This window comes from Ambystoma mexicanum, chromosome 2p (assembly GCF_040938575.1).
Source record: "Ambystoma mexicanum isolate Mex_15411 chromosome 2p, UKY_AmexF1_1, whole genome shotgun sequence".
Taxonomy (NCBI): domain Eukaryota; kingdom Metazoa; phylum Chordata; class Amphibia; order Caudata; family Ambystomatidae; genus Ambystoma; species Ambystoma mexicanum.
The window spans coordinates 590,419,616-590,447,487 of NC_090923.1; the positions used below are offsets into that span (position 1 = coordinate 590,419,616).

The window sequence follows — 27,872 nt, forward strand, 5'->3', positions numbered from 1 at the left end:
AGATCGTTCCCGCCGGTGAAGGCGCCGGCCCCGGCGTGGGAGCTCAACGTGGTGCTGACCAAGCTCATGGGACCTCCGTTCGAGCCTCTGCACTCGGCCCCGTTGAAGTTTCTGTCGTGGAAAACAGCGTTTCTTGTGGCCATCACCTCCGCTCGACGGGTGGGAGAGATCCAGGCCCTTTCCTGCAAGGCCCCGTACTTGACTTTTCACGACACGAGGGTAGTGCTCAGGACGCACCCCTCCTTCATGCCCAAGGTACCGTCGGACTTCCATCTCAACGAACCCTTGGTGTTGCCTGTGTTCTTCCCGTCGCCTTCGTCGCCGGCTGAGAGGACTTTGCACTCGCTGGATGTGGCTAGAGCGCTGAAGTTCTACGTGGACCGCACTAAGTGTTTTCGGAAGACGTCACAACTCTTTCTGAACTTTGGACCTGTCAATCAGGGGAAGGCTCTCTCGAAGGCTTCCATTTCCAGATGGCTCTCCGGCTGTATCATGTACTGTCATCGGTTGGCAAACCGACCGCTGCCTGGCCATCCGAGAGCCCATTCCACCAGAGCGATCGCAGCTACCACGGCGTTCCTTTCTGGTGTGCCCCTGCTGGACATATGCAGGGCTGCTACGTGGAGGTCGACGCACACCTTCACGAAATTCTACTGCGTCGATCGGGATTCCAGGGAGGAGTCCATTGTCGGCCAAGCAGTGCTGCGCAACCTGTTCGCCTGAGGTGAGCCTGGTGAGGAGGTAAGATGCTTAATGTTGAGTTTGATGTAATGCTTAATGTTGAGCCTTTGCCACCTCCCGTGGTTGTGCATGTGTGTACTGCTAGGTATTCTTTATTCATGAGCATGTGAATCCATGCCAGACCCCATGCTGGAGAAGGAACAAGTTACTTACCTGTAACTGTTGTTCTCCAGCATGGGTCTGGCATGGATTCACATGCGAACCCTCCCGCCTACCCCTCTGCGGCTCTTCACTTGGTCATACTGCCACTTCACGTGCTTCCAAATCTGAAGATGGCTGCCAGAGGCGGTGCTTAGGTAGAGGGCAGTCATTGGCTGTGGTCAGTATGACGCAGAGACCAGTGATTGGTTACTACTACGAAAGACAGATCAGAAACGAAACTGATACTGTTTTTTTCTTTACCGAGGATTCCCAGCCTGACGACGGGGAATATTCATGAGCATGTGAATCCATGCCAGACCCATGCTGGAGAACAACAGTTACAGGTAAGTAACTTGTTCCTTCTCAATAAACTTTGCGAAGTCCTGCTTGGTAGCATCGCAGGATGCGCTATTTCTGGGTACCCAGCTCAACACAGTGTCGTGCCTGGCGTCCCCGTCGGAGTAGAGAATAGCGGCCAGCCTGGGAAAGGTGCAACGGCTGTTGACCCTGAAGATCGCAAGGGTGAGGTCCATCGTGTCCCTCCTCGGCATGATGGCTTTGTGCATATACCTTGTGTGCCTGTGCAGGATGCGGATGCAACCGCTGCAGGAGTTCCTCAACGTCCTTTGGATCCAGGTATCGGGAAGCTTTGAGGACAAGATCGCCCTCGACAAGAGTTTCCGTCGAGCGATCCGGTGGTGTGGTGACCACGCGCATCTGTCGGTGGGCGTGGATTTCCAGACCCCACCTCATCAGGAAATGGTCACGGCGGATGCATCTCTGGAAGAATGAGGTGCGCACACCGGTCGTCTCCACGCAAGAGGTCTGTGGCTACTGGAGGAGAAGTTTTTGCACATCAACGTTCTGGAGCTACGGGCCGTGTTTTGGGCCCTCAAGTCTTTCCTTCCGTCCCTCAAGGGCAAGGTGGTGCAGATCTTCACCGACAACACCACCACAATGTTTTCCATCCGGAAGCAGGGGGCATCAGATCCCCGGCACTCTCCAAAGAAGCGCAGGACCTATGGCGATGGGCCGTCGCCCAGGAGATGTTCCTCGTCCCATTTCATCTGGCAGGAGTAAAGAACACTGTTGCCGACTCTCTCAGCAGGGAGCTGCGCTCGTGCCACGAGGGAGCTTCAGCAGGACCAAGTGGATCTCCTATTCCAACGATGGGGCAATCCCCAGATCGATCTGTTGCAACGGCGATGAACACCAAGTGCCGGAGGTTCATCAGCAGGTGGAGCATGGGGATGCTTTCTCCTTCCCCTGGAACGGCCTGTTCCTCTATGCGTTTCCACTGTTGCCGTTGCTTCTGCGACTCATCAATCAACTCAGACGGTCCCGGTGCAGGATGTCCTTGTTGCACCGGCGTGGCCGAGACAGATATGATACCCGGACCATCTGGACATGCCAGCGTCCCCTCCAATCAAGCTTCCAGCAGACGCAGATCTCACCAATGCCATCCAAGACATCAGCATCTAACACTGTCAGTTCTCCACAAGACGTCACACGTACCGTTACAAAATCAGCCTGCAAGTGTGCTGTTATTGGAAAGCACGTCCAGTGGAAAGTTCAAACGTTGCACAATTTGTGCATGCACATTCATCCACATGAGTAGCCATCACCATAAAAGAAAGATATGAACATTGTTTTGCCAGTATGTTTGCACCTCTGTTATAAGTGCCTCTGCTCACGATATCTGCCTCTAAGCGTCCATTACGTGTTTGAAAAGCATACTGGTTTTCCTCCTATCTCCTACCATGAAGTGCCAATTTAATGGTATTTGCTTGCAATGTTTTCATTTACCCATATCATACAGTGTATTAGCGAAACAGGAACTCTTCTTTCCTTCCAACAATGCTCCGAAATGTGTTCCCCACTAACCCACCTCCTACATAAATCGTAAAAAGCTGGCACCAAAGCCACCACTGAATGTATCCTACCAACCTAAAGTCAGTTCCCAAAAGGTCAGTGTGTGCACGGCTGTGGTTCTTTGTACGCTGCACTATTGCCACAGCCTCTTTTTAAATCTGCCAGCTTCCACTCTCCTCCCTCAGCAACTCATCCATAAGAGGACTGCGCAACTCGTCCTTGGCCTGAATGCCAGGTATCGTATCTCTGCTGGACTAAAATGTCTGCAATAGCTCCCAGTGGCTGCGAAGAATAAAATGAAAGCCCTGCGCATTATGCTGAAGGCCTTCTGGTCTTCGGGACCTCAATACCTTGGACTATCACTTCCTAAATTTCTGCTTGCTCCAGCTCTTCCCTCATCCGCCTCCAACTCCCTCAGGGTCAGTTGCTTTTGCATGCAACCAGTTGGTGGTAGATGTCTTTCTTCTGCTGGGGCCTCCCTCTGGAACAGGCTCTCTGCCTCCCTGGAACTTGAGGAGAACCACCTTGGGGTCTGGAAGCACCTCAAAACCTTTCCATGTGCTTCTTCTTTTTCCCCTCCTCTCCCCTGCTCACTTCCTGCCTAGAAATGATTGTGAACTGGTGTCCTACCCACCCTGTAATTTGTGCTCCAGGCCACCTCCCTCCCGACAGTTCCACCCCTGCACTGGCTTTCTGCCAACCCCCGCACTTGGGGACTGTTTCCTGCAACCTTAACAGTCCAGCCACCACTTATCCTTCCACTTCCCAGCACTGACCGTAGTTGCACGTATTGCTATTTTTGTTGTTCCCATGTACTTCACTTTGCCCTCTCCCTTCCCATTCACTTGCACACTGTGTGTCACCTGGCCTAGTGGGTTCAATGTCTCTGTGTGGCCTCTGTTCCACCTCCCTTTCCTTGACGCGCCTTCACATACTTATTTGTAGGCATCGTACAAATGCCACATAATACCATATCACATCATATCATATGATCCACACCCTGCATGCATAACTACAGGATGCCTGCCACGTACCTTGTAGACTTCACAAAATGTCCTTGGATCCACTGGAAATCTTGCTGCTTATTAATGCTTTCATAGTCGGTGCAGAACATCCCAGCATTGCACATAAAGTCACACATGCTTCTGTTTATCCAACATCTCCCGACCTCTGGCTGTGAACAAATTATACCGGCTTGGTCCCATGCTCCTCTTGGTGTTAACGATGAGAAAATCACCTTGGCAGTGTTAGGGAGAATTCTCATTTATGGCTAATTTCCCTTACCTAGTGAGTCCCTCAGCAGCTTTTTCTCACTCTTACATGTGTTTTGCCATGTGTATTTCTATTTTTTGTGTGATCTTGGGCTCTGGAGCCACACCACTCCATGAGCCCAACTTCTTGTGTGTGTTGCACAGCACCTTCAGTGCAGTGACACAGGGTTGTCTCTAAGACTTCCCACTGACTCAATTTTTCTGGGGCTGACTACTGTCCCCCAGAAACAGGTAAAGTTGCCATTTACTTTATGTAGTCATTTAACCTACAGAACTACTACACCCCATCTTACATGGAGTATTGGAAGAGGGTTAACTCTGATCCCTTTTTGTCTGTACCTCCTGGAGCCTTGTTTCGCTCCCTTAACACTAAGACTTGGCCGGTGGCAGTGGTACCTACCCTAACTTTTCTACCACGATTATAGTATAGAAACGTGGTACTGTTTTAGGCTATTGCGTTAGCCTCGAACCTAAACCCGCTTGACCAAATATATTTTATTTTGGCTCCGGTCGACTTTAGTCACCACTTCTTTGTGTTAACATCCTTCTTGTGTTTTACTTTGCGCGGCAAACCAGGTTTGCCTTCTTTGTTCGCCGTCCTTTGGCGGGCTTCTGCGAAGAAGCCCTCCTTTGGCGTCTGGGTGTCTAGGTGGGCTGAATGTGAGGGAGGGGTTTAGTAACCCCCTGCACAGGGTCTCCTTGGAGACCCAAGTCGCACTTTGTGTCCATTGGCTGAGGTGGTTGTCCGGGCTGGACAACCCCCCTGCTGAGTGATTGACAGCCAGGCTGTGTGAATGGGGGAATTTGGCATAAAAGGCAGGACTCTGGGGCTGGAAGTCAGTCGCCACTGGAACTACAAGAACCAAAGAGAAGCGGAGAAGAAGACGGCTGCTGCAACTCCCGAGTCCCGGTGAAGCCCTGCTGCAGTCCTGAGCTATCTACCCTTCAACAACAGAGAAGATCCAGTCCGGAGTCTTCTTCCCTTGAGCCTGGTGGAATCAACCAGCTCACCTTTCTACAGCCAGAGAATCCTCTTCTGGGTCAAAATCACTGCACGAAGCTGTAGTGGTCCGGATAGCCATCAGAAGAGCGCTCTCCTGTTTTAAAGGACACACCTTTTATTCACTGTCGCTTTGCTGCTGCTGGCCTCATCCCGGGGTAGTAGAGATTGCTCCAGATGTCGTCCTTCTTGTCCCCACGACTGAAGCTTCAGGAACCGTGAGTCTGCAGGAACTACCAGGAACAACTGCCATGGCACCAGCTTTCTTCATTCGAATAAGGTACTGTGCCCATTTGCTCGTTCTCTCCGTCCGACCTTGAGGAATCGAGGTGAACCCTTTTCCTTACCGAAGGCTTGTCCTTTCTTCCTTCCCTCTTATGACTTTTGCCTCCCTTTGACAATAGCCAAGTACTCCTGGCAACGTTAATCTCGAACTGTTCTAATTGTGTGATCCTCGACAACAGAGCCCTGCTCCATCTGACACTGGCGCAGGCCTATTGACTTTATCTGTCTCTTAGAATACGTCCTGTGATTCGAGTGCCTTGACAAAAGTATTGCCTATGATTTTTATCCCCTTTTCCTTGGTTTTTATTCAATGTGCTAAATGTGTTTTGACTACGGTTACAATTCTCCCCGCAGGTATGCTTTTCTTTTGTAAGACCGAACTGTCATTACTGTCAAAAAGTTAGCGCTGCTTAACCCCCGGTAACGTCTTTTGTTTCATAACACCGGTCTGTCAAATCCCAATGTACTTCCCTTGAATTGACCTGAACCAAAGGAATTGGTTGTGTGTGGTATATTTAGAGTGTGGTTTTGTTTAATAGAAGTGAAGTGTTTTGTGAACAGATGGTTTAAAAATAAATGTACTTATATTTTTTAACCAGAAACCTTGAGTCAGTGTTTGTTTGAGTCACAGTAATTGTAGACTTGGAGTAATCCCTGTTCCTGCCCATTTTCTCTTGAGATAAGTCTGGCTGCTCTGCTACTGCTACCACTACAACTGTGTAGTACAGGCTTGTACCAAGGGTGAAATTGTACTACCACTTGTAGACTTAATTGTCTGTAGTGTTCTCTAAGGGTACTGCATAGGATTCTGACTAACACAGTGGGAAACGTCTGCATCACTGCTTTCATCAACTTCTTTAAGTGCGCAGCAAACGTGAGCATGACATGTACCCCAAATGTAGTCATCCAAAATGGACGACCACCACATCAACAGTACCGACAAAGGCTACACATGTGCAAAGGAAATTAATGCACCCGAAACCCCACTTATACACTGTGCCCCAAAAAGCCTCCACTCCTTCCAACTGAAAGTCAGTATCAAAGCCTCTTTCCACAGCATACCTGTGCATATCGCGCACAAAGGAATCAGCCACTATCAACACTTGCCATCTTTCCATCTCTGCCAACCTCACTGCATCGAAGTTTGTGTAAGTACGTCACTGCCCCTTCCTGTGATCCACACCCTCGACACCTCATTGGAGAATTCCCACAGTTCCATTTGCGAAGACTCCATGCTCACAAGGGCAGGATATGGCACATACGCTTTCCCACCTACAGCGAGGGCCATGCCCCAGTAAAGCAGACACAATACTTCTTCCCTTTGCACTGGCATTTTTCCAACACTCCCTCATTGGCTGCTGTGAAATTTTCAAAAGCGCATGCACCAATCACATAATGAACCTCTGCATTGCACACTATCATTTCAGTACACCACTCCATATTTACCGTTAAACACTCTCAGTGCATGGTGTGTTTGCTTCCAAAGGCCCTCCACCAAAAACTTCTGCCAAAGGATGCACTATTTCAGCATCCACAAAGATCCTGAGGCGCACTCAGCACACCTTTGGCAATGCACACAACAGTCCACCCTTGCCCACACCCAGCACAACACCTATGGATCTATGCATGCACCCATGGGGGAAGTTACCATTATGCACAAACGTATTATACGTAGGTAGCGGCACTTCACCCCAACTCCCGCACACCATAAAACACATATTCACGAAAACAGGTCGCAATTAGCAAAATCCACAAACATAGCACCGCCTCCACCACCACTACCCACAGACATTCACAAAGTAGTGTGTTACTGCCAACCTACCAACAGCATTTTCACAACATTGGGCCTACTTCAACAAATCTGCACACAGCATAGTAACCAAGCACATGTAAGCTGCACTTCAACCATACCCTCTTCCATGCTGACACTATGCAAACAGTGCACCCTGTGCCCAAACTGCATGACCTTTCACTGCACCATTTCCAACCACACATCAAAAAATGTTCCATGTTTTAACAGTGACCTCACCTGCGAAACCAAACATGCACGCATGGCAGTTCACTTCTGCTGCTCTATGGCATCTCTAATGTGCTCCACAACCATTCCCTACAGGTCACCACTCTCTAACTAATGCAAAGTCAAAAATGTATTACTGCCGTGGGTGTCCTCAAGTCCTACGCTCTTGAGTGCATGGCCTACGGCCATGCACCCAATAGTCTAGGCCTTGAACACACCCAATGCAACGTAATGCCACCCTGCATGTCACCATGTAACCATCTACGACAATCCACATACACACCACTGCTACCAGCACTCCTACCCAACCTGCGCACCGCCATGGAGCTATGCAGCAACAAATTGCAACAGTTTGTTCTGTTCGCAACACTGGCCCTACTCCAACCAATCTGCACACACCACACAACAAGCACCACCTGGATGCACAGTCAGACATGCGTTGCTGCGGTGGGTATGCTGAAGCCCTACGCTCTTGAGTGCATGGCCTACGGCCATGCACCCAATAGTCTAATCCTTCCACAGACCCACTGCTACTTCATTCATCCATGCATGCCACCATGTGCCCTACTACTGCATTCTATCCGCAGAGCACAGCCACCCACGCTCCGACCCAACATATGTCATGTGCAATTCACTCCCCTTCTAAAATTCACCTGCCACCACTCACCACAAAAAGAGGTCGCCGCAAACAGGTCACGGCAGAAGATATCGGGCCGTTACGGCAATCTCCACACAAAGTGCTCGCCTGTCTAGGTACCCGCGAATTGCCGCAATATGCATGAATACTGTAGGCACTCCTCCGTCTTCTTCCACCTATATGTACATATGTCGCATGAACCACTTCTCACTCCCCGCATGTTAAATCCCTTCTTGCCGCCAACACATGGTGTACGGTACATTTTCCAGACCCTTCCGCTGCCGCACGGTCCTCCGATACACCATGGCAGCGTTTCCCAAAAAATGTTGATGCACAGCAGGCTTCCCTCCAACCAACCACCGGCCACGTCCAAAGTTCTCTGACATTGCCAATGACACTTCGGTCCGTGGAGCGAATTGGGTCCCAGATATCGCACATTTTTTGGGTGTGCATTTCAGTCCTTTGCAACAAAAGTACTGGTCCTATTTCCACCGAACACACAAAAGCACACTTTCTGGCCCTAGCACCCGCTCCTGAAGAATGTCGCCTTCTTTCGGAAAAACACATTGCTAATGATAATCTTGATATGCTTGGTCCACCACCTGTCTGTTGGTGATGGAAGGGATAGCATGCGCAATAAGGTGCCAGGTATCTAAGAAGAAACTGGAATAAGAATAGATGTAAGTAGGCGTTATTAGCGGCAGCGTACAGGACAAGAGTTTGCGGGATGGATGTCATAAAGTGGCTGCCTCATGGAGCATGTAGTTAGTGTTATTGAGTAGCATCATATGTTAACCCCCTGGTTTGCTCTCTGTTGTGTACATGAAACTGTCTTAGTACAGCGCCACACAAGCAAAATGTGTTTCAAATGTTCCCACCAGACGCTCCTTGCATGTGTTTGCTTTTTATAAAAAATGACACTGCTAGCGAGTGTTGTTAGACCCACGCCACAATGTAAAACATTTTTTTTTTTAAACTCATGGGGCTCCCCTTGGATTGCATGAGAATGCAGGAGCTGTTTTGCAAAAACTTGCAACATTGAAATGTGACCTGTCCAAGATTGTGTGCCGGTTGACTGCTGCGTGCATCTGTGGCCGTTATTACTTTGACTACAATGAAGGTGGGTAGAACTGGTGACTGTGAGAAAGGGCGTAGTGAAGGCAAAACAGGCAATGTAGCATTGCACGAGTGAGCATAAGCGGTGCTGTTTCATAGCACGAAATGCGTTCCCTTTTCTTCTTGCCTTTTGTGTCTGTATTTTCAGGGGCTGGGGAAGAATGGCAAGAAAACAAAGTTCAATCACAGTTGCAATGCACAGGGAATGGTGGAGACATGGCACTGTAGTGGCGCGTGAATACTGCCGTCACAAAGCTCCGTCCAATGCACACAGAGAAAGTGTGCGGTAAAGTAATTGCATAATTATGCATACAGAACTGCGGCCACATACATTTTAATGCTAATACACATGTAATGTAAAGTTGTACTTGCATAACTTCAGCGATTTCCATGCTTGTATTGAGTGCACAACAAATTGCTGTGTACAGCGTATTCAATCGTTGCAGACTACCTCTGGGGCACATGGGCAGAGCAACTGCAGTGTAAGTTATCTTTCCTTTTTTTTGTACAATTCCATACAATTTCTGCCCTTGGCGCTAATCATGCTTCCAACTCGAGGCTTTTTTACAATGAGCATTTGTCCTGTTGAACGAGAGGTATATTAGGTTTTGCTTTCCGGAGATGATGCTGGAAAAAATGGATCCAGGCGGCAAAGTATTTTTCTTGTACCATGCATTTCCGAATGTTGGTAGTGTCATTACGGAGAAGTTAGTATGACGTATAAGAAGAAATGTTGGTGCTGTACACATGCTGCATAAAATTTGCATTTACAGTCCCTAAGGAACATTTATATGTGCAGTGTGTTATGAGGCAACGGTGCACAATGACAGACTGTGTGTACCCTGGATCAGTCTACGTGGGTGGCTGGGCCACCGTACGCAGTTTGGTGTCTTGCAGCATGAACATGTTTGGGACTGCAGTTTGTTGTGTCCAGGGTCTACAATATTGAGTGCATGACTGGAGCCTGTACACTGTACTGGATGTAGTGAAGTGTGTAGGGCGTAGCCACAAGCTGTGTAGTGTTTTGTAGGGTTACATTGCAAATTGTGGCATTGGTATGTGCATTGCAGAAGTAAGTGCACACATTGCACTGTGGACATTGTACAGACGTATGATAGTAATAACTTCATACTTACGGTTTGGATGGGGGAGGACCTGTGTTTTTTTTTGTGTATAGAATGTGAAATGTTGCAGTACTCGATGCTGCATTATCTGTGGGAAACGAGAACAAAATGTCACAGCAGGTATTTTGTTACTTTGTAGTGCACAACATTGCATACATTTGTTTAGTTTGTGGACCCTTCTAACTAGTACTTCAAAAGTATTATACTTTGAACCAGTGTACTGTGCAATATGCACAGTTCCTGTTTCCTGTGTTTCTTTGCATAATCATTGGGTCTGTGGGGAAAAAAAATCCATTCTACTTAAAAAAAATACACATTTCGTTGCTGCTATGGTGCACAATGATTTACAGTAACGTTTGCAGGTGTGCTCTTGAAGTAGGAGGAAATGTAATGGTTTAGGATTTCATTTCTGGCATATACATGTGCGTAGGATGGGTGGCGTATGGCAGTTGGTGTTTTGTAAATGTTTACCTGCTTCCAATTCCAGTGCGGGTACAAGCCAGATGGGTCAGGGCCAGGAGGATCTCCCCCCACGACAGTGTAGGGAGCCGATGGGTTTGTGGGATGGCTGGCTGCCAGAGGCGTATATGGAACAAGGCAGCAACCCATCCCAACATGGCTGCCAAAGTGTGTGGAACTCAAGATGGCACCAGATAGATACATGGATCCTGGTAACCTGGTGTGTCCAGTCCTTTGTCTGCTATCCACAGTAATCACAACTCCTGGGAACCTGAAATCCGAAAACGACAATAGTAAGAGACTGAAATACCACATATTTCCTAGTTCCCGTACCCGGTTTAACTTGGACTCCCTTGCCTACAAGTTCCAGCTTCTTCGCTCTGCTCTGAGTCCAGACAGCTTGCCAGTGTTTTGCCGAGAAGTGCCAAAATAAAGAGACTATTAATAATGAACGCATCAACAAAGACATTGTATATACAAGCTATATTTCACATTGAGAGGCAGCCAAGATTTAGAATAAGTCATCACTAGAACTTAACTTCTCATCATCCGTATCCAGTGTTTTGAGTCGGATACATACCAGCTAACCTTGGCCTTCAGTCCTCAGTTTATTACGGTGAGCAAAAGCTGCAACGTGCCAGCCAGACAGCTACCTCAGGGAAGGGGAGGGGCGGGAGGAGGGAAGAGAAAGCAATAGAAACCAATACTAAATACATACACTTACCTTTAGGTTAGCCAGACCCCCCCACCCCCGAAGACCATTTTCCAGAGGAACCAAGTTCATCCAGGTCCCTCCCAGCCTCACGGTCCTCTGGAGGCTAAGCCACCGGCAGACCGCTGGGGAAGAGAGTGACTGGGGTATTCTTCAGTGCACAGGTGTGAGGGGGCAACGCGTTCAAACTGTCCGGACCAGGCACTCCTGCAGGGCACCAGAGGTAAGGGTTATATTTTTCAAGTATTGTGCAATGGTACTTTGCTTCTGCAGAATTGTGACGGTAGTTACGTACCTGTTGGCGTACTGCAACTGCTCATACTTTGGAAGTGTTTGAGGATATGTTTGTAGCGCAGTGGTTGTTGAAGGTTGAGTTGGGTTGTTGTAATGCTCCAAATAACATTGTACTATTGTGGTTTAAGGTATATACCAGGTGGCGTATTCTAACTGTTTACAGTATGCCATTCCTCTAGGGTAGGTTTGCAAGCTTGTGCAATCATGTTGCTACTTTCACATCTGTGTACGTTCATTCTGAAGTGGTGGTGTACCACTATCGAATTACGTAGTCATAGTTCCATATGTATAGCATTTGAATGCGTATTCATAGAGAGGCAGTGACTCATTTGCGTACTTGGTGGTTTCAGAGGTTACTGAGGATAGTTTTGAACCCTCATACTTAGTACTTTCCCTTTTAGGTATCATGTGGAAAATAGTGCTAATGTCATTTGTGTACACGTATTGTTTGTCCGAGTGTACTCATTGGGTTCACAGGGGATAAAATTATCCAACACACACTTTAATGCATTTCTTGAATGCGTGCTGTATGGTAACTTGCTCTAGGGCGACCGTGCGGAAGGTAATTCTTTATTTGTGCCTTTACGAGGGTACTGGTTCCTGTTGGGGAGTAAGGTATAGAAGTTATGTACATCAATGACTACTTAATGCCTTCAAGAATATTAAGTAGTCATTTGCAAGATTTCCAGGTACTCATTGCTTTGTAATGTATGTGGTTCAGTGCCCTCCACTGGTTGTGTCGCCTGTGTGGTAGATTATGGCTACTATTGTGTAGGTTTTCTTGCCAAGCGATACCTGGCCATGTGTGACGGTTGTACGTTTGCTGTTGTTTTTGGCTCCATCGCCATTGTATCATGAGCGCATTACAATTACATATTGACTATGTGAGAGTATATGTACTGTCGACTGATTATCAGAATTGCACGATGTACACAATATGCTTTAGTTTGCATTGTGCACTAGTTGCTGAAATGGAATGAAGTTACAGTTAGGTATTGGTATGAACACAAAGCATTTGTTGGAGATTTGCTCCTAACTGAGATGGTTGCAGAGGCTGCATGTATGTTTCCACATGTAGCAAACATACATTAGAAGCCCCTAACCTCACACAGGCTGTAAACCCACGTGTAGAAAAGCTTTTTAAACCCGCACCTTCAGACCCACTGTATATTAGAGGGCAGATGAAGCTAGACTCATTAGTTGTAACTACAACTAGGAAAAGAGCCGGCAGCCCCCCTTGCTGACTCTGAGACCCCACCCGACAAGAAAAGCAAAAGATTTATACCATGGGTAGGAAATTCGCCTCATCCACAGGTTACCAGACCAGAATTGCGAACAATTCTACCCTTTTGGGCAGTTATAATTGCCACAAATGGGAGGAAGTGTCGGCTCTACTATTGTTTGCCCCAGAACCACTGAAATCCTGGCTAGCACAGGTGGCCGCAGCAGGGTGGGCACTGTCAAGCTGCTTACTTAAGACCAACCTTGACGCGGCGGACAATGCAGGAAGAATCATTGCACGGGGTACTGTTATTAAATGTCATGCGTGGTTGCGGCAATCCGGTTTCAGACCAGAAGCGCAGGTCACACTAATTAACATGCCTATTGAACCCAATGTGCTCTTCGGCAAGGACGTCGAAGAAGCCCTTAAAACAGCCAAAGACGAGTATGACACTCTTAAATCGTTGGCCCAACTCACCAACAAGCTACATTACAAAGGGGTAATGGCAATTTTCGCCGTTTTCGCACCCAAGGTTCTCAACGGGGGTCCAATTACAGTCAAAACCAAAGCTCCTCCTAAGGAAATAATCAGAGTCAGTCCTCCCAGGGCTATCCTAGAGGCCCGCGCAGAGGTTGTGGTCGGGGCAATACCTCTTGCGGTGGCTCCCCATCTCAGAAGCAGTGACATTCCGCTTCATGTAATGTAATGTATCCCATATATCTATGTAGTACCACACAAGACCTAGATTCATTAATAATGCACCAACTGTGGACCGTTTTTAAAAAGCATGTGAATTACTAAGCAAGGGGTGACTGCAAAGATCAAGGCGGAAAGGCAGGTTAGTTTCAGAACATAGGCAGTATACTTTCCTTGGACTTAAATAGTGATACTGTGTGAGGATCCCCCCACCTGGGCAACCTGTAAAGGAAAAGTCAAGATGTACTTTAACTTGTCTATTACAGCCCTGTCCAAATAAGTTCAGTCATGCTCTACTTTACTTTTTATAGGTTCCACCACCCCAACGTACCTGAGATGCACAGGAAAACAGGTTCATGACGAATCTGGGACACCTACATGATTCCTGAGGCTATAAAATGCTCTTCCTCATCACAGTTCCTTTGGTGCCATGGCAGGCGAAGTGGTGGGGTTTCTTGGCTTTACCAAATGAGACCCCTGAAGAATGGATCCCCTTTGCAATAAGGAATCGCTGGGATGCCGAGGCCAAGAGAAAAGGAGCAACCAGACATGTCGGAAAGACTTCGCTTTCGGTCTTCACAGCGGTCTCCCTTGGCGGGTTGTTACTCTGTGGATGTCCCAATGAGGTGAAAACTGCTGTGGATTCCGAGAAAGGCCTGGCTGAAGAAGGTAATACTGCTGGGGACCTTGGATGCCTTTCGTTGGTGACGGGTGCAGTGGCAGAAGTAGGTTTCAGGTTTTCAGGGTTTACCAACTTTTGGATCTTTGGTGCTGCAGCCGCAGCACATACCTCTGGCTGGCTTCTGGTGACCTGGACTCGACCACTGGACTGGACTATGGACCCTCACCAAGGCTGTGCCCTCTGGACCTGGTCTTCTTATTTTTGAGGCGGGAAATCCACCAGGGAACCTTCCTCTGCACACAGCGAACTGCGATCTTCAACGGGGAAAAAGTGGTCCGATGTTATGTCAGGGATTTCCCTTGAAGAATTATTTGATAAGGTGGAACTTTTGCCACTCCGGGTGTCAAACAGCACTATGCCATGGTACCCCTCTTCTGGGCGGTTGACAGCAATCTGGCTTCCAGCTGTCACAAACACTCCTCCGGATCCTGGACAACACAACTGGGCTGCTTTGGATCGGGTACTTCTGATGAAGATCAGCAGGTGCACGATAGTCTCACGTAGCTTGGGAAGAGGTCTCCTAATCGGGTATTCTCTTGGATCAGTCCTTGGAAGAACACAGCAACTTTCGGTTTACTTGAAGAAAATGCAACAGCAGGCTTCTTCCTCCAGGTGGGCTCCAGGGAACAGCTATTTCTTGCTTCAGCGTCAACTTGTGAGTGAGAGGTCCCTAGTTATTCACATTTGTTCCCCATTCAGTCAGGCTGAGCCAGGCTCAGGCAGCCAATCATTCACAAGTGCATTCATGCAGGCAGGTAGCCAATCGGGCCACAGGCATTCAGGCCATTCACTACACCCAGACACCCATAACAAGGAATGTGGATTGGAGTAAGCACTCAGCCTTTCAGAACACTAGAATACATTCACTGCAGTTTCTGTCAGGGCTGGCCCAGGCATTGTGTCACACACACCAAAACCAGACACCCACAACACAGAATGTGAGTTTTCAATGGATTATTTTTCTCCCGCAGATGCCTCATCACAATAGATATCCATCTCCTGAGCTTCCCTGTTCCTAAACTTTTCGCCAGGGTGCGTAGTGGACCTTCGACTCGGCCGTTGATCTGTCTTGTCTGGCTCTCGATCGTCGATTCCGGACATGACATCAGGCATCTTATATATACCACGCCACTATGCCCATGCTTCAGTAAATTTGTTCTGCGCGCTTGCATACTGCATCGGGAACACGACTCAAGTTTACTCAATGTTCTTATTGTACTTTGTATTCTTTTTTCTTCAAGAACCTCGATGCAACCTCGTCCCACAGGGTTTCAGGCTTCAAGCGATCTCTTTGACCGACTCTCATGATGTTTGTCTATGGTGTCTGGGTGATAGGCACGGCACTGAGGCTTGCGCATCGTGTGCAAAGATGCAGCCGAAATCCCTGTGTGAGAGGGCCGGGAAACTGGCTTTGGGCAGACCTGTCACCAAGTCTCCTGTGCGGTCGCTCGTCCGATCCTCAGAGGCCGAGACAGAGGAGCCCACCCCTGTTAAGGGGAAAGGCCAACATCGTAAGAAGACCAAGAACATGTGTCATTCCAGGAGCCATTGCTTGTCGTCTTCATCGAAGAAGCAGCACCACTGCCATCGACACACATCCAGCTCATCGTCTGAACGAGGTAAGCCCTTGGCGGGGCTGACCACTCGAGAAGAGTGGGATAGTTTTAAGACCTCTATGTTGGAAATGTTTAAGACGCAAGCGGCTGTAGGTGCGGCTCCGGCCCCCGACCAGCAAGCTTTGGCGGCAAAAGCGGCGTTCAGTGCTCCCGACCCCAAGCCAGCCACTCTGTCGTTGTCGAAAGTATCTTCGGGTGTTACTCACATCATAAATAAGTCGCCTGAAGGCCGTAGAGCCAAGGCTCCTGATGTGTCTCGGTTGCCCGAGCATCAGTCGGCGCCGAAAGTACACTCTGTATCGAAAGCTTTGGCTTCGAAATCTAGCCTCAAGCTCCGACAGTCGGTGATTGTTCCTTTGTGCCACTGTCTAGATCGGGTTTCTTCGATTCCATGCATTCCATTTTTGGAGGCGAGGAGCACGATGACCCGAGGACTCGGTCGACCCAGTTTACACGGGAGCCGCCAGCGTCGACTATTTCTACGACCAGGCCAATTTATTGGCTTTGGCTCAGGGTTTGCATAAGGCTAGTGGTCTGGATACCTCCCCAGACCTGGAGTTACAGCAAAAACTGCCCTACTCCCACACTAGTGTGAAGTTAGGGGAGCTGATTAACAAGGTAGTTGACACCCTGGGGTTGAAGGCGTCCACTGCTCTTCTTCAGGGGTATGGTTTTACTGACATTTGAGACGAGAGACCCACTGTCGAGTCCAATATGCCTTTCAACCCAGCCATTGCAGACCCTTTAGCCTCCCTATGGCAGTACCCTTGTACCAGTTCTCTGCGAATGCCAATTTCACAGGGAAGTATAGGCCGGCAAGAGAAGATCCTTCTTTCCTCACCACGCATCCTTCCCCGGAAGTGTTGGTTATTCAGGCTGCCACTGTTTCCACCAGACCTGCGGCATCCACCTCTAGCCTGCCCTACGGACAGAGAGTGGGAAAATGTGATGCTTTGGCCAGAAAGATGTTCACTACTTTTAGCATGGCGCTCAAAGCCACTGATGTGGCATGTGGTTTCACCAAATACTCGTTTGGCTTATGGAAAGTAGTAGAATAGGCTGCTGAGTACGTCCCTGAGGGTGCCATGCGGGACAGTTTTTTACAGCTGATGGAGGATGGGAAGGAGGTAGCCAAACAGCTGTTGCTGATGGGCCTGGACGTAGCAGACTGTGTTGGCAGAGCAATAGGCTCAGCAGTTGTGATGAGGCGCCTATCTTATCTTAACACTTCTGGCTTCTCCCCAAATGTCCCAAATATGTTGCTGGACTTGTCTTTTGAAGGTGACATGCTTCTCGGGTAGAAAGCAGATGAATCCTTGGAGAAATTCAAGGAGTCAAAATTGGCTGCTAAATCTTTGGGCCTAGCGGTGCAGCTGGCCAAACCTGCCTTCCACTTCACTCCAGAGGCTATAGGCGCTACATACCCTATAGCAGGAAGCTGCAGCTCCCACAATCCAGCCAAGGGCAGAGACGCTTCTCGCTTTCTGGAATGGGCAGAGGGTCCTCTAGAAGCCAACAAGCAGCAGAAGCGGCAGGGTCACCCGCGCCCTCTAAGCTGCTTTGATTTTCCCCTCCCACGATGCACCCGTTGGTGGCCGGTTGGCACGGCATTGGCCCCAATGGCAGGAAATAACTTTCGATGTCTGGGACCTACAGTTGATTCGGTGGGGTTATTGTCTGCTTTTCCTGAAGAGGCCTCCAGAGAGACCTCCACCTTCCCAATCCAACCGGGACAGGAGCTCCAGGAAGAATTGAAAGCCCTGTTGTCAAATGGTTCCATGGAAGAGGTACCTCACGATCAGAGAGGGTCGGGTTGGTATTCCCGTTACATCCTGGTGCCGAAGTAGGGAGGAGGTCTCCATTCCATCTTGGACCTCAGTGCCTTGAACAAGTGCTGGAGGAAGGACAAATCCAGGATGGTGACTGATAGAAATTCTCCACGCTCTCGAACTCCAGGACTGGCTGGTGTCGATCGACCTACAGGGTGCTTACTTACTTCCATGTGCCGATACACCAAAAGGTTCCTCATTGTCAACAAGCACTATCAGTTCAAAGGGCTTCCCTATTTTGTTTACCTCTGCGCCAAAGGTCTTCACCAGGCTCATGGCAGTAGTTGTGTCTTGTCTTATCTCATCTAGAAGACACCTGCCTACTATTGCACAGGCTGGTCTTCTCTGTCAACTTAAAGAAGTCCCATCTGACGGCAGTCCAGCAGCTCCAGCAGCTCCAGTTCATTGGAGCAGTCCTAGACACCCGGGTAGGGAAGGCTTTTCCTCCCGAGGAGAGAGTTAGCAACATTGCCCAGATGGTGCAGTTGTTGCAGAACCACACAACTCTTCCAGCGGCTTCCTTCCTCTGGCTATTGGGTCTCATGGCCTCCTGTATTTCTCTACTGCCAGAGGCCAGGCCGTGTATAAACCCCCCCCCCCAATTGCTCCTGAGGGACCAGTGGTCTCAGTAATTGTGAGCACTCACGGATCGCCTTTCAGTGTCCAACCAGGTAGTCCGCGAACTCGGCTGGTGGGACACGTGCAGCAATTTATTGGCGGGGGATCCCTTCTGGCCTCCTTTGCTCCAGGCCTGCGTGGTCACAGATGCATCCCCAATGGGTTGGGGCACCCACTGCGAGGAATTACAGGTGAGCGGCCTCTGGTCTCCATCAGAAGCCAAGTGGCATATCAACAGGCTTGAGTTGTGTGCCATCAGGTTAGCCCTGTGGGCCTTCGCGCCGTCTCTGAGTGAATCCTGTCCTTTTCCTGACAGACAACACGGTGGCCATGCATTACCTAAACAAGCAGGGTGGCGTGCACTCTCGGCCACTTTGCACAGAGGCAATTCATCTGTGGTTCTGGTTGAGAGTGAACCAAATCTCTGTCTCTGCAGTTCATCTGGCGGGGACAGAGAACACCTTGGTGGATGCTCTTAACAGGCAGAGCACAGTCTCAAACGAGAGGGAAGTGTGCCCGGAAGTCCTAGAGGAGGCCTTAACTCTCTGGGGTACCCCAGCATTGCATCTGTTCGCCACAGAGCCCAACAGGATGTGCGAACAGTTTTGCTTGAGGGAATTCCCAGCGAGCGGTACATTAGGGGATGCGTTTCTGGTGTATTGGACCTTGCCTCTCCATTACACCTTCCCTCCGATTCCCGTCATTTCTTGGGTTCTCAGGAGGTTGAAGAGCATTTGAGCGACCATAATCCTGATCGCCCCAGATTGGGTGAGGAGAACATGGTACTCGGATCTCCTGGATCTGACCATCTGTCCGTCTCACCACCGGTTGCCTCTGCGTCTGGATCTCATCACCGAGTCTGAGGGGCGGATGCTCCACCCAACCCCGGATTCCCTCAACCTACATGCGTGGCTCTTAAGAGGATGAGGTATGATGACTGGGACCTCTCTGGGGATGTGCTTCAGGTATTGCTGGCTGCACTCGGACCTTCTACTAGATTTCTGCACGCATGCAGGTGGAGAAGATTTGAGACGTGGTGCAGGGAACGCGTGGCTGACCCTATCTCTTGCCCCACCACCTCAGGGATCAAGTTCCTTCTGTCACTGGCCTATTCAGGCCTTCAGGTTGCCAAAGGGTATTTGGCAGCCCTGTCTGTGTTGAAGAGGTCCCCAGACCAAGGTTCATCTTTTACTATTCCGGTCATGGCCCAATTTCTGAAGGGCCTTCTCAACAAGTTTCTGCCAACCCTGTTTGTTGTCCCAGATTGAGATCGTAATATGGTTTTGACCTACTTGTTGACGGCTCGGTTTGAGCCTATGCAATCATTTTCTTTGCAGCTGTTATCCCTTAATACAGACTTTGAGCACAATCACATCTGCCAGGAGGGTTAGCGAACTACAAGCCTTGTACTGCAAGCTTTGTTTGCAGGAGTTCTTTCATGAGAAAGTGTCAAAGTCAAACCCGGATTCCTTCCTAAATTGGACAGAAGCGACAACCACAGGACATTCTGAGCGGGGATGGATGGTAGGGTCATACAAAGTAGACCAATAAACCACACTGTGCACCCTCCCCTACCTATCCTGGGACCACAGAACTTGCAGAACAGTTTCACCCAAATGTCAAGAGAAAAACACCTCAACCTGTTGAAAAAACCAACAAGGCAGGCTCCCACATGAACCCCGACCCATCAGACATCTATAAATCAATCCTTACACAGGTTACACCATCGGAATGATACCTAAGCCTCTTCAACCTATTACTCTGAAAGGAGAGATTAGCTCAGGAATTCAAATCTGCATACATCAAACCTCTCCTCAAGGATACAACGGGCGATGTGGAAGAACTCTCAAACCGCAGACCGATCTCTAACATCCCCTATCCAGCAAAACGATGAGAGTTCTATGTCTACAAACTAACAGCGCAATACGTAGAAAACAACCAACTGCTGGAACATGCACAAGTTGGCTTCAGACCCATCAGAGGAACAGAGAGCATTTCTAGCTATATGGGACGATCTAAAAACCAACGCACAACGAACTCGCCACTGATACTACTCAACTAGTGCATCGCACCGGAATATACGACAGGGGAAGGGATACGTGCAACAGTCAATCAAAACAGACAGTGTAGGATAAGGCACCGCCACTACCCATCCGAACCAAAATTAAAAAAACTCATCCGTCTGTATACCCCTCTCAAACTCCTAATTAAACACAACGTATACCTCTAGATCTTAACAAACTGCATGCACGGACTTCACTACACCACAATGACTGAACAAACCACCTATAGCCTCGCACAACAGAACATGACTTCCAACCATGAAACACACCTACGTTCAGCAAACAGTGTCAATTGAACTACAGCTGCCAACAGCACATTACAGCTCTCTTGCTCCTTTTTCACATTGAGTGCTGCTAAGTTACCCCCTTACCCTCTTGCTTTACAGAGTCACCAGAACGCCAAGGAACAACGCATGTGGTGACGGTGCACGGTATGAGAGCCTCTAACATAACATAACAGAGCTATAATGGCCAACTTGCCTTTCTTCAGGAATCCATTGATTCCTATGGCAGGGCCTGGGTGTCCCAAAAATTGAGGGCGCTCAGAGCTACTGCCCAGACAGCATGTAGCTGCCAACAGCCCATACTTGGGTCTGTGGACAACTCTCAGGTGCCAAAAACACACTCAAGGGGTTCAAGGGTGTACCCCCACCCATGGGTTCCATAAGAGTATCCCATGGGTGTTGTTCACAAAAGGGAAATATGAAGAGATCACTGCCAGAGGTCCAGGCTAGACCTCAGTGGCAGAAAACATACAGAAAACACACACAGAGAAGTGATAGGACAAGGACTAGGAGGCTCTGTTCCTCCAAAAGGCATTTCTAGCATCACATTCTTTCTGCTGGATTTTCCTCCCACATATTCCTCATCGCCCTCCCAGCCTGCACATTTGACTATGAGCAAATTCTCAATTATTCTCTCAATGGGCACATGGGGTTTGCAAGGGTGCAGACGTACGAATCTGACACAGTGGTGGTATGCTTATGGGCAAAGACTTTTATTTATATATAAAAGTAAAGAAAAATAAAACCTATCATACTTTATTGCTAAGAGGGGATGCCCTATCTCAACAAAAAGACTAACGAATCTGTCAAGATATCCAATAAAGTCAAATGTCCACCATCCTCTGTCCAAACCCATTTGCGTCCATTACACTCTAGATTAACTAAGGGAAAACTGGGTGTCTTCTTGATCCAGAAGAAGGCTTCTCCCTTTCTGGATGCCAAATGCATTGTTCAGTTCTTGGTGAGGAAACACAAGTTGTTCTTCTATTTAACTTTAAAGTCCTTGGATGCTCCTCCAAACGTATACAAAAAAACAGAATGGACGGGGAATTCTCTTCCCTCCTCATTTCTTTCACAGTCTGTTTTATTTCACAAAAACACAGTTCCCAAGTATCGTGGGAGAGGGGTGGGGGGAGGTTCACAAATGTGACATGTCTAGTTCACTATCCTGCCAGACTTGACTGTAGATCTTAGTGTTCTAGAAAACATCCCTTCTTTTAGCGATGGGTCCTCAACCCCTTATCTTCATTTCATGTATCTCTCTCCTGTGTGGGTTCGAGATCCCTGTGTTGTCTCAAGGCCTCCCCGACTTACTGTGGGCCTCAGCCCCTTGGTTGCATGCTTCTTCGGACTAATATGGGTCCTTGACCCCCTGTGTGCTGTTTTTACAGGGCTTTCCTGATTACTTACGGGTCCCAAACCCTCGTATGCTGCTCCTGCCAGGCTTCCCCGTCTTCATATGGGTCCCAGACCCTGGTCTGCTGCTTTTGCCAGGCTTCCCCCGACTTTGTAGGAGTCCCAGACCCTTCTCTCAGGTTTATAGCATGTTGTACTCGGGCCTGGTTCACTAACCTGCCAGGCACTGTTTCTCATATGTCTGTTTCTTGTCACATTCCAAGTACTTGTACAAGGGAGATGGGTTTCTTCAGCCTTCCCCAAACGCCTCCTTCGTTCTCCTTTGTCTCTACCACCCGCTACGATAACCCATGCACCTTTTGTGGCTTTACCGGCTCGCTTGGGCAGCTTTGCAGAGCTTCTTCATCCTGCTATGGGCTTCCACACGCCTTACAGAGGTCTCTGCGTGTCTTTGCATCTGTCCCAGTTCTGGTCCCTCTCGGCATGAGCTTCTCCATCTGACCGCGTGGTCCGACTCCCGGTCTCTCCCGAGCCTCCGATTCTCCAGCCTGGACAACAGGGAACACTGCGTGTGTTCGGTGTGTCTCCTTCAGCCTTTCCTGTTCTCCGTGAAAAGCCTCCAGTTTGCTCTCGGTTCCTCCTGGGAGATCTAACAAAGTACACAGTCCTTACTTGTTTATCTTTGGCCATGGCTCTGATTGACTGTACTGCGTATGTTGCTTCCGTCTTTGTCTGTCCTTCTTCATGTCAGTGATTATATGAACTCCATCTGGGTAGCCCTCAATCTTCCTCGTCCCAGTATGGTCTGTGTGGTTGGGGTCTTCTATCCTACATAAATACATATGCGTGTGGGGGACCACAAAGCACTGAGTGGAGTGAGAAAAAAGAAAGGACAGAAATGGAGGCGGTGCATACCGCGTTCTCTCAAGATAGTTGTCACTGGTCCATAGATTGTGTCCATCCTCATCAGATCCATCCGATGAGTACCACCCCGAGGGCGAATATCGGGTAGCAACCTAGCTTCCCTGGCCTCATGGGAATGGGCTCCCCCTATGGGAGCAGTGACAATACCCTGGGTTTTCTCACAAGTTGCATAACTCTCCTCAAGACGGCAGGGCACGGGCAGAGGAAAAACTAGGAACTGAGCTAACAGGATGCTGTGCATGCTATATATATACCATCATTGAGGCCCTGTCCGATCGCGGGAACGATAACCGTCGAGGTACATCAACAGCGATGATGCACAGCGTCCCTGCTGTCAAAATGTTTTTCCAAGACTGCAAAGCAGGATATAAATGAGGAATCCTTTGGAGGAGCATCCATCAGAAAGAACATTACCAGTGATAAGTAATTTGTTCTTCCTCAGCTGCTGAGCACTGGGCAAAACACTGGACAAAAAAGGGTTAACTGAGGTCATGTGTCATGGTGTGCTCTATGTATTCACTGAAGGCATTCCAACTGGAGCAATATGGTGGACCGTCAGGGGGACTACACCCTCTGCTTTGAATGTTGTTGTATTGACTACTGCAGAATATGTACCCAAGATAATCAATCTGTGGGAGGATAAATCCATCATAAAGAAAATTACGAGGGGTAGGTATGTTCTTTTCACTCTCTCTGCTTGTTGTCACTAACCTTTTGATTTGATGGAACACAGCAGAATCTCAGGGAAATGATGTGTTTGCCAACAACACTTTTTTGGTGGAGTTGGTATTCTTATTAACCAGTTCAACTAGGAAAGTTTGGCTTTGTTTACAACGCTGCAAAGGCCATCAAACTACTGTAATCGGAGATCTTGTTCCATTCACATATGTGACATTCGAGTGAGCGCCTTTCGATGGAAACACTGAGGCTGTCATTATTGAATAATAATGTACCTCCTTGCAATTTACCCAAACTATCCAGGCTTAAGATTATGCCTAACAAGATTTGTAATCTGAAAAACAGAGGTTACTAAATGTGCACAAAGACAAAGGTCCTAAAGTTTAAACTCTGAACGGGCTGAATTGTTGGCTCTGAAGCCTAAAAAACGGCTCAATAATTGTGACATTCCCCTTCATTTTAGTCTACACGTACTTCACTGTGCTTTGATTTGCCCACAATTTTGATTCCACTTTATGCACTCCATCTGTTGCACAATCTAGTGAACACTGTTTGCTTGAGCTATATGCTGAATGACACATCAGATTTATGGGATATAATCTTTAAGCAGCACCTTTGTTCACCTGTCTTCTACTTGACTGTTGTGTGCTATCTTGGACGTGTTTTTTTTTCTTTTCAGGAGGAGGAGAACGAGAAGCCCATCGTCAGTCTGCTTAGTTACCGAACACACTTTAGAGAGCTAAGTCTTGAGGTATTCACCATTCTCCGCTGTGGACTTCTCACAAAGTCTGTGCTGGACACTGAGATGCATACAAAGGTGAGATAGACTGAAAATGTTGATGCAATAACAAATGGTAAAGTGATTTCACACCAAACATCTCTAACAATACATACTACTTCAATTATAAAGATGACTAAACGTTAAAGTGGTACTCTGTTATTTAAGACCCTGTGCATTTAATCTATAGTTTAATATCCAATAATAAAATATTTTGGTTACATGTCTTTTTAAATCTCACCTACACATCAAAAGGTAACATGAAAACTCTTCTAACAACATTGCTTTGGTGGTATATCATGTTGAACTTGGGATGTACTACTCAAGGTTTGTTCTTCACTCAGATAGTATTAGTGTTTGTGATGAATTATTGTGTCTTTTAAGTTTAATATATGTGTAAGAGGTTTTATGAAATGTTGATTGGAAATATTTGATTTATGAACAACAAAAGATTATGTGAAACGTTCAGTTTTGAGCTAGACATATCTAATATTACTTGAATTTATAAGGAGTCAGAATATGCAAAAGCACTTTATAAATGTAAGTCTTTGCTACACCCTACTTCTTAGACTTCAAATAATCCAGGGAACTGCTGTTTGTCTCCCCTTCACACCAGGAGAGACAAGCCTATCACTCCAGTTCCATCTTCCCTCCAGAGGCTGCCTATTGCCAAACCTGTCATCTGCAATTCCCTCTACATTACTCATTGTGTGTAACGGAGTCACCTTTTTTCAGGCAGAAGGGAGTACTTTTTCCATGCCAAGATCACTCAGCGCAGATCCGCAATAGAGGAAAGCCAAAGCATAATGGATTCCCGAAAGAGAAGGTTGGAAATCCAGAAAGCAGATAAACTGATGGAAAGAATGCTAACGGCACAATTTGACTAACAAATGTGTATCATGTGAGGAGAATTATGTAGGCACTCGCAGGAGTAAGACTCGCACACAAGGGATTTAGAGCTCTCTAACAAAGTCGTTGAGAGAAAAAGATGCAGCTGACCAAATTGATCAAAAGTAATTCCTGCAGTGCCTCTGAACCGGAATGGGTATGTAGAAGAGCAGGTAGACGCTTTCTCACTAGTTCCTGCCTCCTCACTGCTGTCATACTGGAACAGCTGAGAAGAGCAGTAAATTGGATCCCCTGTATCGTTCCTATACCACATCGAATGTATGAGAGACATTATGCTCTCAGACAGCCATTCAGGATGTACCCCCGCACTGAAAGCATGGAAGGATGCAGTGTGGAATGATGTTGCATGCAAGGATCTCAGAATGCACCTATGGACATCATAGATGTACGTTAAGTGCAGTATGACAGGGGCAGAGCAATGTCATAAAGAAGATATATGAACCTAAAATCAATATGAAAATATTCTAGTAATGATGTTTCAATAGATTGCTTTTCTCCCGCAGTTTCATCATCTTGATGGACATCCTCATACAGCATTGCTGGGCGCTCGATCGTCAGCTCTGGACGTGACATCAGGCGTCGTGTGTGTATATATATATATATATCTGTCCTTTTAACTGTTAATTCAACAGTTGTTGGAGGAGCACTCCTCGATCCAAGCAACAATCAGGAAGCAAAGTTTACAAAATCTTCCACTTTATTTCGGTTCCATAAAATCCTCGCACATTTTCATGGCAACAAAGTATCAAAAACCACACAAACTGTGGTTCTCCCAAGGTGACTGGTGCGTCATAGATGGAGTTAACGCGTTTCGCGGGCTTCCGTCCGCTTGTTCACAACAAGTGACCCAAACATTACTGTGGGTTAATATACCCCATGTGACTCACTAACAAAAGCAACAACAGAAAGTGGACTGTTTTATGTGTCTATGTCAGAAATGGTGTCGGCCATTATGGAACGGGTTTGTGTACTTGGTCAGTATATCAGACTTGTGCTTCCGCATAGTGTAATAGGTCAGTAATCAATGGTAACCCATTCAACAGATTAGTGATGATGGCGTGTGTCGGCGACAACAACAGTGTGTTGTCACCCATAAATATAAAGTTTATATAATGTTAACGCATAGTGCTCGCCGCCATTGTATCTCTGACAATGTAATATACTGAGTTTGTTAGTACAAGTACCGTTTGTAAAACATAGATTGAAGTCATATCTGACATTAAAGTGCATCGTGCTAATCATACTGTGATAATATTGTTAAGATCTAAAGTGCGTAATTATAGCCAGCCTATTAATAAAGTGCATAGTGCGCATAGTGTTGCCATTAGCAATAAAACAATACTGTCTAACAGAGCTAAAGTGCATATATAAAGCGGCCACATTTAAAGGTGTACAATGCACCTATGGTTTAACTTTGAACAACATACATCAAGTTAGAGATCATCAATTGCAATTGGATTAAGCAATTGGTCTTATGTAGCAAACACCCTTGACTTTCAATTGACGTTGAAATTGTACTAGATTCTTGATCTTAAAGTGCAAAGTGCTAGCAGTGATATCTAAGGTGCCAATACTGTTCCAGATTCGTAAAGTGCAAATGCTTATATTTCTCAAGAACAGCAAATACCAATATCAGTGCAGGCTACCCATAAAAAGATATTAAAAAGATGTTAAAACTTCCTGTTGTGAGTCACATGTCTATAAAATACAGAACAATTCCTAAAATAGATGTGTATAAAGTCAAACAAACACATCATATCCCAAAATGTGCATTAAAACAGAGGTGCACAGCTTGTACTGTCTTTCAAACACTGGATAAAGAGGAGATAAAACCATAAAGACATGACACCCTGCTTGTCATAGGCATATATCAATAGAAGACGGTTTCTTAATTAATGGTCTGGCCCGGGGATTAGTGTCGTATGACAGAGATGGACTATATGGGATGTATAAACCTTTACATGTGAAAATTTGGTAAGGGTCCAACCAGATGTGTCAGGTGATATTGTGACACTGGTGACATTTTTTCTTATTAATATTTTAGCCCAAGAATATGTATAGTTCTTCATCTATATTATGTCCGCTAGGTGATTTGCTCTCAAAGTCTAAAATACAGCAGGTTTCTTTCTACATATACACTAACAAATGCACAATAAATAAATGCTTCAGTTCTTTTTTCCGTGCGCTTGCACGATGCATCGGGAACACGACTTCAAATTTCACTCGATTGTTTTTTTTTCCTGTCGAATTTGAAATTTTTTCTACAGAATCCTCTACCGCGATGTTGATTCACCGTATTTCAGGCTTCGAAAAGATGCAACCATTGCGAGGCCAAAATATTTGGTGACTGACCACCCAAGACTATTTTCTGTGGTACATGTTTTGCGAGTCACGACACAGAGGTCTGCGCCGAAATCCCTATGCGAGAGAGCCGGGAAACTGGCTTTGGGCTGAGCGCCAACAAAATATATGGTATGGTTGCTCGTTCGGTCTTAAGAAAACTAAGAAGCAGTTCCACTCTAGAAGCCATTCTTCTCAGTCTTCCTCC

The 27,872-nt window shown here is 47.3% G+C and overlaps 1 protein-coding gene across 5 annotated transcripts in view; it reads left to right on the forward strand.

Annotated features, from left to right (window-relative positions):
• FANCD2 (FA complementation group D2) overlaps positions 1 to 27,872 on the forward strand; it is a 2,923,540-nt gene that overhangs the window by 1,836,600 nt on the left and 1,059,068 nt on the right. For all 5 annotated transcript variants that reach the window (XM_069644087.1, XM_069644091.1, XM_069644090.1 and 2 more), the window contains one exon: positions 24,317 to 24,454. In XM_069644087.1, coding sequence (XP_069500188.1) covers positions 24,317 to 24,454 — 138 coding nt within the window. The remainder of the gene's footprint in view (positions 1 to 24,316; positions 24,455 to 27,872) is intronic.